The sequence below is a fragment of the Bombus vosnesenskii genome, unplaced genomic scaffold (genome assembly GCF_011952255.1).
Source record: "Bombus vosnesenskii isolate JDL3184/JDL3185 unplaced genomic scaffold, Bvos_JDL3184-5_v1.1 scf7180000016275, whole genome shotgun sequence".
Lineage (NCBI taxonomy): Eukaryota > Metazoa > Arthropoda > Insecta > Hymenoptera > Apidae > Bombus > Bombus vosnesenskii.
Genome location: NW_022884344.1, coordinates 989,680 through 1,010,113, shown reverse-complemented (window position 1 = coordinate 1,010,113; position 20,434 = coordinate 989,680). Strand labels below are relative to the sequence as shown.

At 28.7% G+C, this 20,434-nt stretch overlaps 3 protein-coding genes and 1 long non-coding RNA gene across 6 annotated transcripts; 1 reads left to right on the top strand and 3 right to left on the bottom strand.

Annotated features, from left to right (window-relative positions):
• Positions 1 to 2,715: 2,715 nt before the first annotated feature.
• Positions 2,716 to 5,440, bottom strand: LOC117242696. The gene is made up of 4 exons (XR_004495320.1): positions 5,420 to 5,440; positions 5,122 to 5,261; positions 4,711 to 4,836; positions 2,716 to 4,092 (listed from the first exon to the last, which is right to left on the bottom strand). It is a non-coding gene; the product is annotated as an uncharacterized LOC117242696 (long non-coding RNA).
• A 3,363-nt stretch (positions 5,441 to 8,803) lies between these two features.
• Positions 8,804 to 10,438, top strand: LOC117242684 (mitochondrial import inner membrane translocase subunit Tim29). The gene is made up of 3 exons (XM_033509578.1): positions 8,804 to 8,958; positions 9,737 to 9,838; positions 10,016 to 10,438. Exons 1-3 carry the CDS (start codon positions 8,898 to 8,900, stop codon positions 10,405 to 10,407), a joined length of 555 nt encoding a protein of 184 aa, XP_033365469.1. The 5' UTR covers positions 8,804 to 8,897; the 3' UTR covers positions 10,408 to 10,438.
• A 163-nt stretch (positions 10,439 to 10,601) lies between these two features.
• Positions 10,602 to 14,833, bottom strand: LOC117242662 (1,4-alpha-glucan-branching enzyme). 2 transcript variants are annotated; one of them, XM_033509526.1, is made up of 10 exons: positions 14,557 to 14,833; positions 14,247 to 14,416; positions 13,218 to 13,459; positions 12,892 to 13,101; positions 12,485 to 12,792; positions 12,197 to 12,397; positions 11,741 to 12,093; positions 11,476 to 11,660; positions 11,121 to 11,409; positions 10,602 to 11,057 (listed from the first exon to the last, which is right to left on the bottom strand). In XM_033509526.1, the coding sequence occupies exons 1-10, from the start codon at positions 14,667 to 14,669 to the stop codon at positions 11,050 to 11,052; spliced, it is 2,079 nt and encodes a 692-aa protein (XP_033365417.1). In that variant the 5' UTR covers positions 14,670 to 14,833; the 3' UTR covers positions 10,602 to 11,049. The 2 variants fall into 2 exon arrangements, with proteins under 2 accessions (XP_033365417.1, XP_033365418.1); XM_033509527.1 differs by having other exon boundaries at positions 14,488 to 14,615.
• Positions 14,834 to 16,208: 1,375 nt separating this feature from the next.
• On the bottom strand, positions 16,209 to 20,047 carry LOC117242673 (ceramide synthase 6). Of its 2 annotated transcripts, XM_033509553.1 has the most exons (9): positions 19,895 to 20,047; positions 19,450 to 19,580; positions 19,179 to 19,382; positions 18,761 to 18,878; positions 17,459 to 17,571; positions 16,966 to 17,296; positions 16,760 to 16,878; positions 16,553 to 16,697; positions 16,209 to 16,466 (listed from the first exon to the last, which is right to left on the bottom strand). In XM_033509553.1, the coding sequence occupies exons 3-9, from the start codon at positions 19,355 to 19,357 to the stop codon at positions 16,344 to 16,346; spliced, it is 1,128 nt and encodes a 375-aa protein (XP_033365444.1). In that variant the 5' UTR covers positions 19,358 to 19,382; positions 19,450 to 19,580; positions 19,895 to 20,047; the 3' UTR covers positions 16,209 to 16,343. The 2 variants fall into 2 exon arrangements, with proteins under 2 accessions (XP_033365444.1, XP_033365445.1); XM_033509554.1 differs by lacking the exon at positions 19,895 to 20,047 and having other exon boundaries at positions 19,179 to 19,368; positions 19,450 to 19,688.
• Between the last annotated feature and the right edge of the window lie 387 nt (positions 20,048 to 20,434).

The following is a 20,434-nucleotide window of genomic DNA, read 5'->3' as shown; positions in this document are numbered from 1 at the left end:
ATATTCCAATGAAAGACTGTCAAAAATCATGAAAACGCTAAACGTTTGTTTGAACTACAATTAACTTTGATATTGGGAAATTAATGAAATCAAAAGTTAAAATTACTATTCAGTAATTTTTTTAATTAAGAAATATATTTTCTTATTTCAGATTCCAGTTTACAGGTTATATTCTGTTTAACGACGATAAAATAACATAGGATAACTGTAAAAGTAAACGTTACAATTGAAATCTATTCGAAACAGATCAACGATTTGGCGATTTAATGATTTTCTGATTCCTGACCGGCAACTTCAGCTGCAACTATTTATATTTCACCGTGAATTCGCTTGTGAATAGAAATTTGGCATGACGAATTTTGGATACGAACGAGGAAACCAATTGTAAAGACTTCCTTTCGTTTCTACTGATACTTTTAAGGGTAATCGTTTAAAATCGGATCAAAAGTGGATTTTTACGCTTTTTGTTTCGATTATGGGAAATTCTAGTCTGTAATTTTGCTAATTTGTTTAGTTCGATAAGACTCGCAAATTCTTTATAATAATCTTGCTATCGGTAATAGTTTCTTTATGAAGAATAAAAAGGTTAAAAAAAAGATCACGTTGATAGGTTCATTTTTTATACTTACCATGATTCCAACGTTCTTATTCCAGTAACTTTCAATTCGTGGAATTGTTTTCGTCTCTTGTGCCAGAATCGTTAATAAAAATTGGAAAATAGCAAAATGTAAGAGCGAAACGTAAATGAAATGTTTCAACTTTCATTTTTGTTTTAAAGGGAAACTGGATATTTATGTAGAAAAGGGGATCTCAACTCCAATAACTTTGATCTTGAGATATACATATATTATGAAAGGGAAGATCCTGAGTGACGTGTATTTACTTCGTCCGAGGCGTGGGATGATCGTGGTTTAAAAGTTGTTTTGTAATGTTTTTAATTCCACCACAAAATTTCACACGCATTTACATATATTTTGAGTATACTACATTCTTAAGGAAATGCGAAAACGTTCTTTGGACCCAGATTAAAATGAATACCCGTTTAATCTGCGCAGGAATCATACTGCAGCTTTGCGGACGACAGCAAGACGACACAATATCGAATAGAAGAGGCAATAAAAATTCGAAACGGTGCGTCACAAGAGAACGAATGGAAACGTGAATTTCGGGGAATAACCCTTGAAGACGAATCGTTTCATCAGACGTGTTCTCTTGAAAAATCTATTCGGTAATGCTTTCGTCCTACTTGCGAGAATAGCGACGGAACGAAAAACGCTACTGCGAATATTAAATAACAATATGAAAAAGGAATGTTGATAAAGAAAGTGATGGAAAGATAAAAGATAGCGAGCAAATAGAGAGCAAAGGAGAAGGAGAAAGAGAGAGAGAGAGAGAGAGAAGTTTTAAAAAAATAAAAACGGGAAGAAAAAAAGAGTACACGCTGAGCGAAAATTATTTTTTCTAATAAAAAGTCGTCTCACTCTCCCTCTACCCTGTTGCATGTGAAATTGATATTGTTAACAATTGGCTTTTAAACAATGTTACAGAAAGAAGAAAGATGGCAGATCAACAGAATGAAATGGGGATAAAAGCAGAAAGAACGGATGAACGAATGATGAATATGTATGCGTATGTGTGCAAGCATGTATAAGAATAGAAGAATGAAAGAATGCGAACGAAAGAAAGAAAGACTAATTGGGTCATATCAAGGTTGGTTATGGAGTAAGGAGGCTATTTATTTAAAATGTAACTAAATGGTCTGTTTTAATGTGTCACGGGCTACACGTACTGTACTATAATATCTAACAATAAAGTATTTTGTTTGCTTCAAAAACACCAACCTGTTCTTTTTCATTGGATCATTTCAAGCTTAGAATATCGTATCGTTTCATGCCTTGTTCCAGCGTCTCTTAAACATTTTCCATTCGTGAATCCATTTGGACAGCGAAAACATTATGCGGACCCAGTTATAATATTATACATTAAATAAATATACAAACAAAACATTAATTGGTAATAAATCGAGGAATTTTTATTTTAAACAATTTTTTATTATATTTATTACTTATTACCATTTATTAGGAGAAACTCAAAACATATCGACGAGGTAAATGTGCTTGTTTATTTTTCCATAGAGAATTAAATCTCGACTAAATATTTAGTTATGTATAATATATAATAAGTGAAAGAATTATTGATAAAAAGTAAAGAAGGTGAGCATTTTAAAGATTTGACACCTGTTATTATCTTTCTTTTTTAACAGCACTGCATTTATTTTGTTACATCTCTATTTTTTTAAACATAATTTTATATTTTTTTTACACGATTTCTCTATTGCAGGTATTGTGACTATTGCAAGATACTGATTGTAAGTATGGTTGTAACAATAAGATACGTAACTCGTGCGATGTATTAGGAGTACATACATTTTCAATTTATGGAATTAAAATATAAAGAAGTCTAAGCAAATACATTGCGAGTATCAGGAAGACAAAATTATCCATAAAATTAAGTTTTTAATTAAATACTGAAACGAAAAATGAAAAAGTATTAGATATTAAAAGGAGAAAGAGACGAAAATAGAAGAGAAGGAATTAAATTAAAACGTAAGTATAGAATGAATTAATACAATGAATATGTTATAATATTATGTACATTTTTAATGGGTTATTATAACATATACATATCCATACGTATGCGTATTTGTCTTTTTGTTCTTTCATTTACGAATAATTTAAGTCTATGCATAATTTATCAATTTTTCATATAAAATTTTCCCAATATGCGGAAGATTATGACGATTAACGATCGAAGATTAATTATTGAAGACTATTGCAGATTCATAAAATTGAAGATTTTCTGAGGATTAAGCGACCAATTCTCTTCACAAATCAATATATAGTTTTATTGGGAAAGATATTTGTTAATCAGGATATATACAATCCATCGAATTAAGTACATTTTCACAACCATAAAATAGGATTTAATAGGTAAAAAAGCTTTAATATAAAATTTGTACATATTCATTCATATATCTAGAAAGTGGTTAAAATGCACAAAGACACGATGGCAAAATATAAAAATAAATCTTTTTGGTTTCACATTTCATATAAGGAAAGAAATGCATAGGTCCAGTCACTGTTGCTTTTGAATCTTATAGTGCATTTTTTTTCTAAAGAGCCTTTGTTCCCACAATTTAGTACAATATACAATAAGAAATTGTTTTTTTCTGCTACATGATATAATTTAATCTAGACCGGTGAAAAGAAAGTTCACAAGATTACACGCAAATAATGGTATAGATAGACGATAAGAGATAACGCTTCCACAGCTTTCTTTAGCTTTTGAAGTATCTTCCCTTTCGTTTCGACGTTCGTATCATTATACACAAAATATTAACGTGTATAACAGTAGCTTTGTACTAAAGTAGTAGGAAAATAATATGTAAGTATAGAAAGGATAAAATATAATGGTAATGAGCGCAAGCAAAAAGTTCGTATAGTAGAACATTTGGATAATAGATGTTGGAAGTGAATCTTGAAAGAAATGGTAATAATATTGTACGCGAAGTATATAATGACAAGTTAATCTCAATTAAATCGTACGTCAAGAAGTTAAGCTCGTATGAAAAGAGCGCTCGAGTGTGATTTTGATTTGTGATTTGCTCTGAGAGATAATTGATAATAAAGCATCGATTTAATCTACTGTTATACACGTTCGGTTAGCTAGGCTTAAAACTTTTAATTAACGTATGATAATGCTTTAGGATCGGCATATTGAACCACTAAATTGTGAAAGATTTTGCGCGATTGTTTAATCGACCCTTTCATACCTCTGCAATTTGATAAACTCGTCATCTTCTCGCTTATACCACTACTAGTTTTATAATATCGATTATTATATAAATTAAATTTTTACTAAAAAAAAATGTGGTTAACGTGCAGATTATTTTCCTATTCCCAATTTCTATTACAGGTTCTTGCGATCTTAATTATATGTAGATATGGACTTGGGCTGCGTTACCTTCTACGTCGATGTTGTTCAAAATATTTCATACTTCTTACATCACGTGTGAAATTCTTCATTTTCGACCTGTGCAAAAATAATCTTGTACTATAATTTTCCGTATTATTATTAGTATTCCGCTATTGTTTACTTTACTCGTGTTTCTCATATAATATGCGAAATTTTGTAAAATATACGAAACTACGATAACATTTCATTGCGCAATAAAAGTATTTCAAACTCTACAATGTTTCCGCAAAATTATCGTTTAAAGTTTATCCACGAACAACTTTCTGTAGAAATATCTTTCAGTAGGAAAATGATTTCTCCTTTCTTTACGATTCAATTGTTATTGCTAGTTTATAAACTTGATAACAACTACTCTTAACTTTCTTTCTTTAAAAAAGGAAAATGAAAACTTTCTAAAGAGGTGATTTTTATTAATCTATACTTATACATACAACGAATAAAATGCCGCTGTACATGTTTACTTTTATATGAAATTATGCGTCTGTGTATGTTATATATCCAGTAAAGCATATTCCCTAATAAAAGTATCTACTAAAAATTCGAACAATCGATAACTCCTTTGTTGCTAACCAAAATCTATATCTGAGATCATATACAGGGTGTTTCATTTTTAGCGTCTCACACAAATATCTCGCAATGCACATTATTCGAAAAAGTGTTTCAAATAAAACTTACTTTTGTAATGTCACGAATCTTATCTTAGTTGACGTGCCTCTGAGATTTCAAGGTGAACTTCGTTTTCTTTTTTTAAATGGAACTATATATCTTTCCACACATCGTTCGATGCAATTTGTTAATTCTCTGCGAGAAAGTATTAACGTACTTGGGTCAAAATGTGATTAGTTAAAAAAAGATATTTTAACTTTGATTTTGTAAAACTCGATATGAGAAAGGAAAGTATAAAGAAAGAGTAATCAGACACATTCGAGCTACTTAACTTCTTCGTACATGGAAACAAGATGATTTTGAACAATTTGTGTAAACCAGTATGAATCAGTGTAGAAAATAATTTGAAATAAATGATTATCATCGAATAGCTTGAATGCATCTGATTACTCGTATTTTATACTACTTTCCCCTTTATACCTTGAAAAGGAAGACGAATCGACCCATGGAATATATAAGATCTTTTACTCAAAATGACCTCCCAAACATTTTGACAAGGTTCACCGGTTGAGATTTGGAACAGCCTGTACATGATACATCTGAACTCGAAAATATTGGTTCTGCAAATGCATATACATGTATTAACATATATAACATGTAAAGTAAAGAGTTTGAAATTAATAAAAAATACATAACAAATAAATAAATATTTATATTCTTATTCTTATATTTCTTATATGTATTTCTGATAGATACAATTGTCCAATTAATTACATACCATCCATCGATGAAATACATATAAAATAACTTTTTAAATTCTCTCGTTTGATATTACAATTTCCTTCCTCCCACCATCTTACACTTCTTTCCTTTTTCAATCCTCTCATGGATATCTTATATCCTCGACCAGCGCTCATCCTCCTCTCTCATAGCTTTTATAATCTCTGGTTTCTCTCCCACCACATCGCTCTCTGTTACCCCCTATCTATTTTTTTCTATCTTGTCTCTCCCCTTCCCTACGCCTCTCCTTTCCGTTCTTTATGTCTACAACGCTCCGTTCCTTTTTACGTATAACCTGTCTTCGTCGCTCCTCATTTCCCCTATTTCACCATAAAATACACCCTCGAAGAGCCGACATTGCAGAGTTGAACGTCGACATAGGGGAGTCCCGGCTTCCCTACTGTTCCTCGTCTCTCGTCGTTTCTCCTCGTCTCCCCTTCCGCTCACCCTTTCTCCCTCTCTCCTGGCTGGCCTCTTCTCTCCTACTCTGATATTAATTTCTCTCTCGCTTCGGCAATGTCTCTGGCCACGATTCCACCCCTCGCAAAGCGACGCGATCGATGGAGCGTCGCCCGCGGTGAGTAACCCGTCGACGGGTTCTCCTGCTTGCCGAGTAACACGCGCATGTATTCAGTCGAGGCAGACGTATACGTATACTATAACACAAGCAAAGGTATCAGGCTTCAAAGGGCGAGAAACGAGCGAAAGTAAAAAGAAAAAGAAGAAGGCGTTACCAATGGAATCACTTACCAATTTTATCAGTCAAATTATGGAATATCGTAGTCGCGCATTCGGCAATGTACAGTTACTCGCAATGATGTTTGGACATAGTACTGTCGCTGTACTTATTATTTTGCGTAAGAAAACATGATTTGTATCGTGTTGTTTATTCTACGAGAATACGAACCATTTGTCGTAGCTTGAAAATATCCTAGATATGAAAATTTCTTCCTAAGAGTGCCCTCGGACAATCAATAATATCGCCAATATATCAAAGTTCTCAGTGAAAATAAGGTTTGTCAATAAATATTGACAATCCATATTGATCCTTTTAATTGAGAATCTTGAAATATTGACAATATACTTGGTGGTCTGGCGCTCTAAGGAGGGCACTGCAAGATCCACTGTCCACGAAGCTTTGTTCCATAAAAGCCTAAGCATAGTCTATTAAACATGACGATATTCAGTCTACGAAACGTACAGCAAGGTACATTTTACCTCGTTATTAGACTACGGATTTTTTATGCAATTGTGAGAAATTTGAAGATACAAAAATGCATGGGATGCACATAATACGTAAAAATATATAAGATATTCAATGTACAGTACTTCTTGTAGTACTTAATGGATAAAACAAATCTCTATCTAGATCCTGTATTTTATCGTATTCGTGAAAATGTGAATTTAAATCAGAAATCCGTGGTCTGTTGGTTATTCGTTATTAAAACATCGAGCGACGAGTAAAACCTTTTTCACCCTGTATCGCTGCATTCGTTTATAGCTGTAACGTACGCCTCGCTACTGACAATGTTAGCGACAGCCATCGTGATGAAAACATGTAACGACGAACACCGTTTGCTGCTGTTTCATGGACAGGTGCACATTACTTCACAATAAACACTGCATGGAAGCGTACTTAGTACTTGCTCTTAGCATCAACGCGTCTAGTACATCTATGAAGCGACTCTTCGCGGACATTGGGCCTAAAAATAACGTTTAAGTCGATTAAGGAATCTTTAAACATCGTGTTATTTATTCTACGACAATATATACCATTTATCGTGGCTCGAAAATACGTAATTAGTTCCTTTCCTAAACGATAATGGTTAATTATACAATAAATTCTTAACAAAAAGAAAAGTTGTCACCTTTGTTTCTTAAATTCGATGCAGTCTATTCCTTTATGCCTTCTAATAATATCTGCTGCATTTAATACTAATAATTGCACAATTTCAGGATAACTTTCAATCTTTTCTCTATGATGAGATACAAGTTGTCTATTATCGACTAGTATGCATTCCTTTCCGTGATATGTTAAATCTCTTGATGTATTAAAAAAATATTAATGTTAGTTTCTTATGGCGTCGATTATACAAAAGAATTGCAGAAAATAAATCTGTTTCGCGGTTCAAATGATTTCTAAGAATTTCTAGATTGCATAATGTAAACAGGTGTCAGAATATTAGCGTGACGTAAAAGTTAGATAAGTTTTTCGTTAAAAATCTACTGTACTGTTAAATGTCATTGTTAAGAAGAAATTGTTTACGTATTTTCAAGATACGATATTTAAGTCATCTTCTCTTATATAATGCAACAAATACATAGATAACACCGTACATATGTATATTGCAAGAAAATGATTCTCAAAATTTTGACGAGAAGAATTTATCTAACATTAGTTGCCTCACGCTTCATATTTGGCAGTTGTCTCATGTTTGTTTTAAAAATCTTTTGTCACGTTATATGTATATATAATCGTTACAGTTGAACTTTGTAACAGCTACATCAAACGAGGCGTTGGATAAAAATTAGAATTACGTAAATCGTCGTAATTAATTGGTGCACGTAATTAGCATTACGTTTAATTATATTTATGAATTTAATGACATTACGTGGTAATGACAAAATCCGCAATCGCTTAGTTGCCAGCCCATTAATACATTAAAATTTAGAAATATAAATGATTTAATAAATTTAAAACAATATTATCAATTATAAGATAATGACAAAGATCAATAAAGTTTCCTTAATTATTTCAAACCAATAGTTTCAATTTTATCCATCACTACCTTTATATTTACGTAATGTTTAAAATTTACTTCATTTTATTTGAATGCATGAGAATGTTACTATTATTTTGAATGTAAATAATCGTATATAATGAATTCTTTGTACAAACACGGAATTTTCAAAAAATTGAAAGATAAAGATATTAGTTCTCTAGATTTCTCAATTTCTATTTTAACCACGTGGATAACCCCAATTTTAATACAACATAAACATCGTACCTGGTTATAACTGAAAAAATATTATGAATGATTCTATATTCATTTCAACATTGATATTACAAGTTTAATAAATACGAATCATAATTATTTCATTCACTTAGGTATAAATTTCCTTTTTGGCGTAATCTTTGTACTAATTATTAATTCCGATTGGTTCAAACAAAATTTAATTCGGCACTTGATTTTAAAATAAACAAAATTTAATGTAAAGTCGTTCCAAAATGTTAAATACAACATTTTAAATCTTCTTCTTCATAATAAATCCTAATTATCAATTTTTCTTCATTTATAAAAGAAGTAACATTTCTTACTACAAAATCTAGAGAGATAATAAACAGATAACTTCAGGCGTAAAGTGACGTAAGTAACTAGAATAACTAGAATAGTATGTTACAAGCATAATAGTATGTTACAAGCATGCTACAAGTTTAAGACGAACAATTTATATTATCTGATATTACTAATGTAATGAGAAAGAAAATTTTCAAAATGTCAGCAGCAATGAGAGCAGCGCTTCTCCAACGATGGAGTGAGTAGCTCTTTTATGCTACAATTACATTAATATTCGGATATTATCTCTTTATTTGTTACTTCGTATTAGAGAGGATGATCTAATGTCTTGTTGCTTATTCTACAAGAATATGTACCATTTATAGTAGCTTGAAAATACATAAACCATTTCTTACTAAAAATAATATTGAATAGTACAGTAGGTCTTTAATGAAAAATTGTCTTACTTTCACATCATACTAACATTCTGACATTTATTTACATTCTGCAATCTGGTAATTCTTGGAAACAATTTGAATGCAAAATAGATTTATTTTGTATAATTGTTTTGTATAATGAACGTCAGGAAAAATTAATATCAATATTTTTTAATATATCAGAAGACTTAACATGTCATGAAAAGGAAAGAATAGTAAGTGATAAAAGATAACTTGTAACTTATTATAGAGAAATGAATAAAAGTTATGCAGAAGTTGCACAATTATTAGTATTAATTGCAGCAGATATTAGAAGACATAAAGACCAAGACTGCATTGAATTTAAGAAACAAAGAGGACAACCTCTTTTTTGTCAAAAGTCTATTGTATAATTAAATGTTATTGTTTAGAAAGAATTGTGAATATATTTTGAAGATATAGTAACTGGTACATATTTTCATAGAATAAACAACATGATTTTTAAAAGAAACAAATGCTGAAAGTAGTACTGTGTCTGAATATTACCACGAGTAATTGTTTATGAGAAAGAAATTTCAGGAAAACAAGATTGCTTTAATTGAAATAAACCTTTATTTGCAGAAAACTATTGGACGAGTATTTATATGGATTATAAAGAAACAGCATTGGATATTGCTAAAAGTTTAAAAGAACATCCTATTAAAGCATCTATTTATTTTTCTCGTGCGTACATTTATGTTTCATTAACGAACAATAATAATTTTAACAATATTGGCTAAGCACAAAAAGTTATTAGTGTATATTTTTGTTCTAGAGACTAGTAAAAGATTAAAGTATAAAATAAATATAAAGGATAAAAATTTTTAATATATGTTTATATTAAAAACTTTATTTAATTAGTTTTAGGATCCTATATATATCTACGCAGGCATAATCCAGATGAGCGTTCCTTCAAAGAACATTTATTAGAAAATACTATAAAAGTAATGCAAGTGGGAGAAGCTATACGTAATCCAAAGTCTGAACAATATCTACAATGGTTAAGCCAATCTTATAATGAAGGAATTGTGCGGCGGCTGGATTTAGGTATAGTTAGTTTAATCTGGTTAGATAACTATGACAAAATGTGTTCCTTGTACAAAGTTGCTTGTCCTTATTTAAAAACACAATATCTAACCTTTTATCAAAGAGTGGTAGATATTGGATTTTTAGATAAATGGTGGATCTTAGAGAATAAAATGAAAGATTACGATGTAAATGAAGCACAATTTAGTGATGTAAAATATAAATAAACATAAAAATGAAAAAAAGTTATTTATTTTATGAAAAAATAAAAATACGAATTTACAATAACAAACAATCCAACAGTACAACAATATAGCATCTTACTATTATTTGTTTCTGCATTTAATAACATAAATTTAAGTAATTTATTTTTATCTTGCTCTCTTAAAACCAGAAAACAATTCTATATATTAATGATTAATACACAAATTGAAAAACACAATCCTTTATTAAAAATATTTATAAATACTAAAATTTGATATCAAAATATAAAACATCTTTTAACATATTGTACATAATTATTAGTGTAAACTTATTTAATTTGCGTCTTTTGACTACATTATTTTCAAATGTAAATATGCATACTTCAATGTGTATGTATATGTGTCAAATATATATGTAAACCTTTGTTTAATAAAATTATTCCTTTAAAAAATGGCATGAGTATTTTGGTTTGTACTTTTCTTTTTTTAATTGTTTTGTATTAATTGCACCTCCTGAACTCTTTGCAAAGCTTTAAATATATGTTATTTTGTTTTCTCTTACTTAACACTACATATTGATCTAAACTTTGGTAGGAAAAATAGTAACTTTTATTTATATATAACACTAAAATCAATTCTTCTTCTGGCTATGCCTCTGTAAAGCTCTTAAGTTTCTGAAATTAAGAAATTGATATATGTAAATTATCATTACTATAACTAATATTATAATGACTTACCTCGAACATAAATAATAGCTGTACGACAAGGAATGTAAATCATCATATTATTTGAATAATTAGAAAATGGTTCTGGTTTGGTAAAATGTTGTACATTAGTATCAACACGGTTTTCCCCACCAAAATCTTTATCATCACTACATAATAGAACCTTATAAGTTCCTGCATTTTTTACTCCAATAGTATAATCAGGAAATGATTTGATTGGATGAAAATTAAACACAAATACAAGTTCTGCTCGATCGAAAACAATTACTTTGTCCTCTTCATGTTTCCAACTTACATATGCCTATAAAAAGCATATAAATTTTATCACTGGAGTTAATATACATAAATATTTTTATTTAAACCTTACAGGGCCTGCATGCAACCATCCATATTTTTCTTCAAGAGTATTTATAGCACGATCCCAATTATTCATAAATTTGTATTTTAGTAACTCATCATCTACTAAATTCCACTGTCTCCTAGCATAATGGTAACTATCTGCATTACCAGCTCGTGGAAAATCCAACCATTCCGGATGTCCAAATTCATTACCTAACAGTTTATATATTAAGAAATATATAACTCTAAATTATTAGAAGTTACAATTACAAAAATATGTTTTTAAAACTAACCCATAAAATTTAAGTAACCTTCACCTCCCAATCCGTGTGTAATTAATGTGATAAGATTATGAAGAGCAATTCCACGACTTATGATTGGGTTAGGTGGACTCGTTATACTCATATGTGTGTACATTTCTTTGTCCATAAGCCAAAATGCAATTGTTTTATCACCTACAAGAGCTTGATCATGAGATTCTGAATAAGCCACTGTTTTTTCCATCCATCTTCGATTACTTAGTGCCCAACAAATATCTCCAATACTCCAATCTTCATCTCTCACCTCTTTTAAAAGTTTAATCCATTTATCAGGAATCGCCATAGCTAATCTATAATCAAATCCTATACCGCCTTCAGGAATTGGCCTTTAATATTTATAGAAAAAAGAAAAAATTAGTAATTAACTTACGAAAAATTTATGCTAAAAGAAAAACTTATTTAACATTGCAATCTTAAAACATTTTATACCTGCAAACCCCAGGCATTCCACTAACATCTTCAGCTATTGTAACAATTTCTGGATACAAACAATGCAGCATATGATTTGCAAGCATTAAATATACTACACCTTCAACATCAACATTAAGACCATAATATTCGTCATAGTGGCCACTAAAACCTTGTCCAAATCCTCTTGAATGATATAACATTGATGTAACTCCATCAAATCTATAAAATTTAATATTATAAGTATTTACAATGTAAATATTATATGATAAAATGACATTTTAGTTAATTTAAGGTATAAACAAATACCTAAATCCGTCAAAATTATATTCCTCAATGTACCAACGTAAGTTGGAAAGTAAAAATCGCAACACTTCGTATTCTCCATAATTAAAAAGTCTACTGTCCCAAAGCGGATGTTGACCACGATTACCAGCATGGAAGAAACAAGAGTCGGTACCATCAAACATATTTAATCCATCCAATGTATTTTTTGATGCGTGTGACTGCACCATATCCAATAAAACATATAAACCATGTTGATGTGCTGTATCTATTAACTGCTTTAATTCTTCTGGTGTACCATAACGAGATGAAGCAGCATAAAATGAAGTCACCTTATTAAATTTAATTAAATATATTGTTATGAAATTTAACATTCACTTACATTAGTTTTATAAACAAACCTTTTAAGATTATCCATGATAGGTACACACCTGATATCCAAAACTTGCATAATAGGCATGCTCCATAATAGCCATCAGTTGAATAGCATTATAGCCTTGTTTTACAATGCGAGGAATTATTTTTTCCGCAAATTCTAAATATGTGCCAACTTTCAATTCTTCAGTGGCAATACCAACATGACATTCATATATTCTGAGACTTTCTGGCTTTTTTGGTTTGGAATATTTAAATTTATAAACCTGAATAAAAATATGTCACTTTGAGGTCTTAATATATACTATGAAATTAATTGAAAATAATGTAAACTTCTAGTTGTATAAAGTAATTATATACATATTTATGTACATATATATACATTTTCAGATGATGGGTGCCATATACGTTGTTTATATGTAACACTTTCTGCTCGATTTTGTGTAACATATGTAGCCCAAGGGCTTAATCGTTCCAATAATTCATTGTTATGATCTTTTACAATTATTTTGACTTCTGAAAGATGTTTTATAGGGCAACTACCATCAGCATTAGGAGGTAAATGTAATTCCCATTTACCATAATCCAATTTTTTGTATGAATTAGCTGTCTTATTCCAACCATCTGGAAATAAAAATATAAAAATATTATAATCTTTAAAATACTTTTGTTTCATCTCTTATGCTATATATTATTACGTAAGAATTTATGTATTATATTGTGAATTGCCAAAGAAGACAAACTAATTCTCACATTATTTAATACCAAACAAAAATATTAGAACTTATAATAGATATAAACCATATCTGAAAATCTGTAAACAGAAAATTTGCAAACATATTTTAAGATTTTAAGACCAATGACCTCTAAATGAACCATACATTCAATTTTGAAATATGTATATATAATACATATAGTACAAAACTTTCTCTGATTTTTATAAAAATTAATATATTAACAAACATTTGCTTCCCAATCTCATTTTTTAATTAGAATTATGTTAGTATTATAAATAAATAAAAAATGCATTAATTCACTGGGTTATACATAAACAAATATATCATGCTATATCTTCTAAAATAAATACAATGACACAATTGAATACAGTGGTATTTAATAATTAACATGTTAAATGTTCAATTACTTTGACATGACTTTTCATCTAGGCTTCAGTATTATAATTGTATCATATATGATAATTATGCATCGATTGATTATATTCTAAAGCATTTCATAATCAAATTTCCTTTTATACAAAATAACTACAATCAGTGGACTGTTGGCGGCCTATATAATATTCAATGTGTTAATTATATTCTATATTGGACAATTGAATAAGCTGTTTCTGTTACATTTGTCTTTTTGCAATTTTATATTAGTTTTACATAATTTATAGTTTTAATCTACTTACTAAAATCTCCCATTAAAAATAATTCTTGTGCACCCGGTGCCCATTCTTTTGCAATAACACTATTGTCTTCTTTTATATGAATTCCAAAAGTTTTATAACCTTCTGAAAATTTATCCAAAGTGCCATCGCCGGTTTCCACTTTTTCTACATAGTCTTTAAATAAAGCATATCTGGTAAAAAAAATTATTGTACATATAAACACTTTTTGATGTCATTTAGATATTATTTTATCCTGAATTACCTTAATTGTATCTAAAACTATACATGTCCAAAACAGACATTTACATATGTTTAAAAATGTACATAATACCTTTTGCGAATCTCATTTTCATAAGGTTTTAGGTATGGATCTCTTTCCAATAAAGCATTTATTTCTGGAACTTCGACTTCAGAAGGATCCATACTTGACCATTTTCCTCCCATATTTATCTTTTTTAAATAAATTTATTAGAAAATAAATAGCGATCAACTTAAAGTATATCGAGACCTTATGCTTCACTCAAATTCAAGTAACACTTCAAGGTGACCCTCAGTACAATTCTATCGATCGAATCTCTACCGGCCAAAAAAAAATACGATTATACGAAAACACGATAATGTACTTGCAATGAAACGACTTTTAAGAGTGGAAGCTTTACTACTTAACGATGTCTATCAAATATGGCGAATAATTTACTATAATTGGCGCTAATTTCAAATTTTTATCATTCTTTATACAGTGCATAATGTATGATATTAGAAATGATCCAAATCATTTCTTCTTACTTTAAATTTTCTAAGTATTTAATATAATTCGACTGCAAATTTGTATGTAAATTCATATTTTTGAGAACATAATTAAAACAGTAAAATCGCAGTGGAAAATTGTCTTATTTGCCAAGTGTTATAGGTTAATATACACCCCGCAAAGTAAATTAACGCTCCCGCCAAAAATTTAAATCTAAAATTGTTAACTTACTTTCCGAAGGGACTATATGTAAGTACTATATACTTTGGATACTTTATACCTATATATTTTTCATATTGTGTGCAGTCTATCCGCAGTCTATGTAATTATAATATTTATGAAGAATAACAACAAATAATAATACATAATTTATATATATGATAATTTTCATCATTATTGTAATCATTATTATTGTATACTATTAACATTTACATCTATATTTGTAAATTATATTATACAAATCACAATACTGATAAAGTAATTAAAACATGTAGAACAAAACAGATTATACATTAAAGATGAATATTACAATCAATATTTATTTACAAATTTCTCCTCTTGCTTGTCATATATGTAAATAAATTAGTGCATATTATATACTTTCTAGATTTTTATTCATAGTGCTTTGATAACTTTTATAGTCTAGATATCAATGTACATTTTGGAGAGTAAAATGAACAATACATTTATTTTTATATAAGAAACACTAATATTACAATAATTAAATTAATTAAATATCCTCAGAGAACTATAATAAAGGAGGTTAATTAAAGAAAAAGTGGATTAAACTTATTTAATACATTATTATTAATTTCCTTAATTAAAAAATTTAGGACATCATTTGTAAAACATATAAGAATAAATAAGCGTTATTAAACATAATGAAGTACTAAACTTTAAGAAGATTTAGAAATTACAAATATTGAACGTTTTTAAACTTTGGTCCATCATTTGTTTGACTAAGTAATCAGAATTTACTTAAAAAGGAAGAAAAACACGATTTCTTAAATTATTAAATAAAATGTATATAAATAAATGGTATGAGTAATAATAAAAAGAATAATTCGTAGTTCTTAATATTCACTCTTTCACACGTAAAAACATTAAAATAATGAGTGATTGTTTCATGAAACAATTAAATGACTTCTTTGTAGTGCTAAATTATTTAAAAAAATAATAACTAAAGAAGGCGAATGTTTTAAAGGTCAATAACCTTTTTAATAACTTTATCGAAGTTAAGGTTTTTAATTATCATACTACGATAAATGCAAGGGTTTATTAAATTCGCTGAAATTAATTGGCGCCCGGCTAAATATTTGAATTCTTGCCTTATTACTGTTGCAATAACCTTTTTTCTAAAAAGTTATTTGTTAGTGAACCTTCTGTCTGGAATTTTGCTTGGTAACATAATTTGTGGAATTATTTAGTGGTGTACTATCAATGGAGTTATCTGAAATATCTTCACTGCTGCTACTACGAATATCACCTTCCATCTGAAAAATTACAAGTATAAATTAAAATTCTGAAACATTTCACAATTACATTTAATTTATATAGTATCAAAAAGCGTAAAACTTACTTGGCCGGCATAGAAAGCGTTGTATGCGATTTTAAGAATTAAATATGTCCAGATCATGTGAAGGAATAACAATAAAATTAGCAAAGAATTGAAAATATAATATGCTGGGAACATAGGTACTATTTTAGGTGCCTTTATCGATGTGCTGCAACATTTAATGTAATATATTAATGAAATATATTAGAAATTAAAATTATCAGAACATACCTATAAATTATCCAAAATGGATAAACACCAATACGTGTGACAATCCATAGGACTGTAAAAATGACGAATATACAATCACATAATTTCTGGTAGTTAGCATATTTAGCCATTTTTGCAGCCTAAAAAAAATATATGTATTTTCCATGTACATATCAAATTTGTCATATCAATATTACATACCAGCAGTTCAAATAAGGCATACTTACTTCTAGAAAAATATCTGCACAATCATGCACTAATAACACCAATGAACCAATTCTGGTTAGGTTTCCAACCCATGAAAAGCACATTAATACAATAGTAGCTATATGATGAATGAACATTTGCCAAAAATCTTTTCTTTTTACATCAAAAAATTGAGAAAAACTTAGAGACCAGTAAAACGCCATTGATATCATATAGTACCACCATATATCATTTGAAACTGGATGATATGGATAATTATAATAACAGTGATTTATGTCCCACAACCATGGCTTGTCCCATAAAATAATTAGTCCGTAGAGAAATGAGTATATGTAATATAAGCAGCGCCAGCTGTAACAAAAGAATAGATTATACTAAATATTTAAAGATAAATATATATAGACATAGTATGAATTTCAATGCAAAATTTACTTTATCATATTATTAACTTTTATATAAACGAAAAATGGAGAAGTATATTTCGTTTTTTATATTTCACTCTAAAAATCTAACCTGTTCTCACAAAATTTTGTAAGTGTTGATGGCTTATCCTGAGTACGTCTTAATCGCAACCATCTTTCTACTTGTCGTTCAGACCAATCTAATTGTTTAGCCAGTGCCAGGATCTTAAAATATATCCACATATTACAAAAAACTCCATAACATTTAATTTCTCAGTTGCTTTGATTTAGATTACATGAATCTGTTTGAAGAAATTAATATTGAACACACAATTTAGAACTGAACAAATTTTTTATGCTCCCAATATAATTGTTGTTTAATATCATGGTGTATTGTAGTATTGAAGATCAACATTGATTTACTATAATTGCTATTTACCATAACTTTTTATTAAATATTTCTAAACTATTTTTCTCTTTATATATTAACTGAGTAAAATGGATAATAACAAAATATTCATTAATTATATTTTACTATTCAAATAGTTATCAATATTTCTATAATAAAATATGCAAATAAAATAGATTGAAATAACATGTTTACAATTAAATTTTTATTTGGATAAGAACCAGCACAAAAGATATTTGACACAGTAATAAAAGCAACATTATTACATAATGCATACTACATGACAAGAATAGAAACAGAAAGATTACACTTTGAATTAGGGGTAATGAAAAGTTGCTGGGACATGGTAGCACAGATGAACATAGATTTCAGAGAAAATGCTGTGAGAAACTGAAGATAATGGAGAAAGAGGTATCAGACAAAAAGGGGAAGCAGATCACCCAGTTATGGCATAAACTATAGCAATTTGGACATGGAAATAACGACACATTATAGGAAACAGAGGAAAGCAACATACAACAAACAATAATAGAAAATACATCCAAAACACTATAGGAAGATGACAATGTATACAGAAATCAGACAAATCACGTTGAGAAGTAAGAATAATAAATAATAACAATGGGAACAAAAAAAGCAAATATGGGAATTAGCAAACTTCATAAAGAGAAGCACGAAGTTAGAAGGTTTCTGCTTAGATGAATAGAAAGACCAAAGAAGAACAATCAAAACAAGAACAAAATATCAAAGACTGACACATAGAAGTTTTGTAGTAATCTGTACATTAAATTAAGATATAAATATATTTAAACAGATAGTGAATTAAGATTTCGCTTTAAGGAAAAAAACCAAGGTAGAAACAAACTGTATCAAGCATGCACATATATAGAAAGATTATAATAGGCATAAGCCTCAATACAATAAACAAATACAATACGATTCATTTTTATTTATTGAAATTTTATTAATGACATCAAGAAACCAGTTAATTTAATGCATGCTTACCTGTTTATGTTTAATTTTTCTGCTACGATAGGCTTTTTCTAGTATTTCATTTGGTGTAGCTTTTTTTGTTCTTGTATTTTTTATACCAAGGGACTTACCAATGGGTGCAAAACAGTACCTACAAAAAGATTAATAAAGCATGTAATTTCAATTAATTGAGTTGATGTAAGAGTTTAGAATGTCCTTGCATAGTATCATGTGATCTTTTTCTATGTAATACACATTATTATAACATGTCAAAGATTATGTGTGTACTATAATTTAGCTTACATTGAAAGTTTAATGAAATACTTAAAAAATGAAATTCCAATAATAAAGAATTTCAAAAGATATAAAATATAAATATTTACTTAAATACGCTATAACCTCAGTTCAATTACAAATTTGATATATTATTACAAAAGAATAAAGTGATTACCTTTCTAGGGCGTATCTAATTATCAAAAGAACAAATGCCATAGGCAGAGGATAAATTAAATGTTGATAGTCTGCATATTTATTATCTGAATTTGGTTTGATATCTTCCCACGTTATATTAGGCGGTAACCAAACATCAGTTGACCAAAAAGCCGACGATACATTCCTTAATATATCCATTATTAGAATTCCTGCAATTGATGATCTATATTTTAATTCCAATAAATATTCACTAAATGTTATAAAACCGAAATAATTAAAGGAATACATACTTAATCTGCTTTAATAAAGCAAACTTCAACTACCTTCCTGTGCTTGTACGCCACCGCTCGAAGATTGAGCCTGTAGCTTCAATCTCCAATACACGCGTAACTTAGTTTTCCTTTTGACTCATATTTCTGTTCTTATTTTCAAATAAACAGATAACTTATCATTATCTTTTTTCCACAAAATTCTTACTCAAAATCGATTATTCGAATTAATATCTATTTTCATTGCACAAATATCATTTATGAATACTAAATGTACATTAAACGTGTGTGTAATCATTCTGATAACAAACATTTTATGGATAACCTCGTTTTTAATCCCAGCAGAAAAGTAGTAGTAATGAATATAAGATTTTAATTTTTCTTAAGAAATATCAAAGTTTGTCACAAAAAATAAAAAAATTACTAAGATTATAATATATATTTTTATGAATTGTTTATGCCTTACCTTGTTATGGTCTTACATATATACATATGTACATATCACGATTGGCATACGAAGTATTGTTTACGAAATTTTATAATCTATTTGTATCAAATTATGTATTTTAATACTTAAAACAAACATTAAAAATTAATCTGTACTCATTGTTAGTTTCGCATTATCACAGTGCCGTATTGAGGAAAACTAATACCTTAAACTTAAACTTACAATTAGATACATTACAAGTTCATACACAATACAATTACAAGTTCTTGTATTAAATATACATTATTATATATTAATTGTCGTTTCAATAAAATTATGCATAAATTATTTATAATTGCAAAAAATTGAAAAATATTAAATATTAAATAAACTAACTATAATAAAATATAAAATATTAAATAAACTAACATGGTTACTTAATTTCGTAGATAAGTATAATATTTAAAGTAAATACTTACATTTAAGAAAAAATTCCGTTCGATAATTTAAAATTTTGAAACGTACGAAACATGCGTAGGTAAATACATTTTTTTATACAAAACCTTAACTTTTATATTT

Excerpts from the sequence above, each read along its gene's own strand:
- LOC117242684 (XM_033509578.1), top strand. The coding sequence starts at position 8,898 with ATGAGAAAGAAAATTTTCAAAATGTCAGCAGCAATGAGAGCAGCGCTT. Across the intron at positions 8,959-9,736 it reads AGCGCTTCTCCAACGATGGA|AAAACTATTGGACGAGTATT; the intron begins GTGAGTAGCTCT and ends CTTTATTTGCAG. Across the intron at positions 9,839-10,015 it reads AGCATCTATTTATTTTTCTC|TTTTAGGATCCTATATATAT; the intron begins GTGCGTACATTT and ends TTATTTAATTAG.
- LOC117242662 (XM_033509526.1), bottom strand. The coding sequence starts at position 14,669 with ATGGGAGGAAAATGGTCAAGTATGGATCCTTCTGAAGTCGAAGTTCCA. Across the intron at positions 12,793-12,891 it reads ATGCAAGTTTTGGATATCAG|GTGACTTCATTTTATGCTGC; the intron begins GTGTGTACCTAT and ends AAATTTAATAAG. Across the intron at positions 12,094-12,196 it reads GGAATGCCTGGGGTTTGCAG|GCCAATTCCTGAAGGCGGTA; the intron begins GTATAAAATGTT and ends TAAATATTAAAG.
- LOC117242673 (XM_033509553.1), bottom strand. The coding sequence starts at position 19,357 with ATGGATATATTAAGGAATGTATCGTCGGCTTTTTGGTCAACTGATGTT. Across the intron at positions 18,879-19,178 it reads ATTAGATACGCCCTAGAAAG|GTACTGTTTTGCACCCATTG; the intron begins GTAATCACTTTA and ends ATCTTTTTGTAG. Across the intron at positions 16,879-16,965 it reads GTGCAGATATTTTTCTAGAA|GCTGCAAAAATGGCTAAATA; the intron begins GTAAGTATGCCT and ends TATTTTTTTTAG.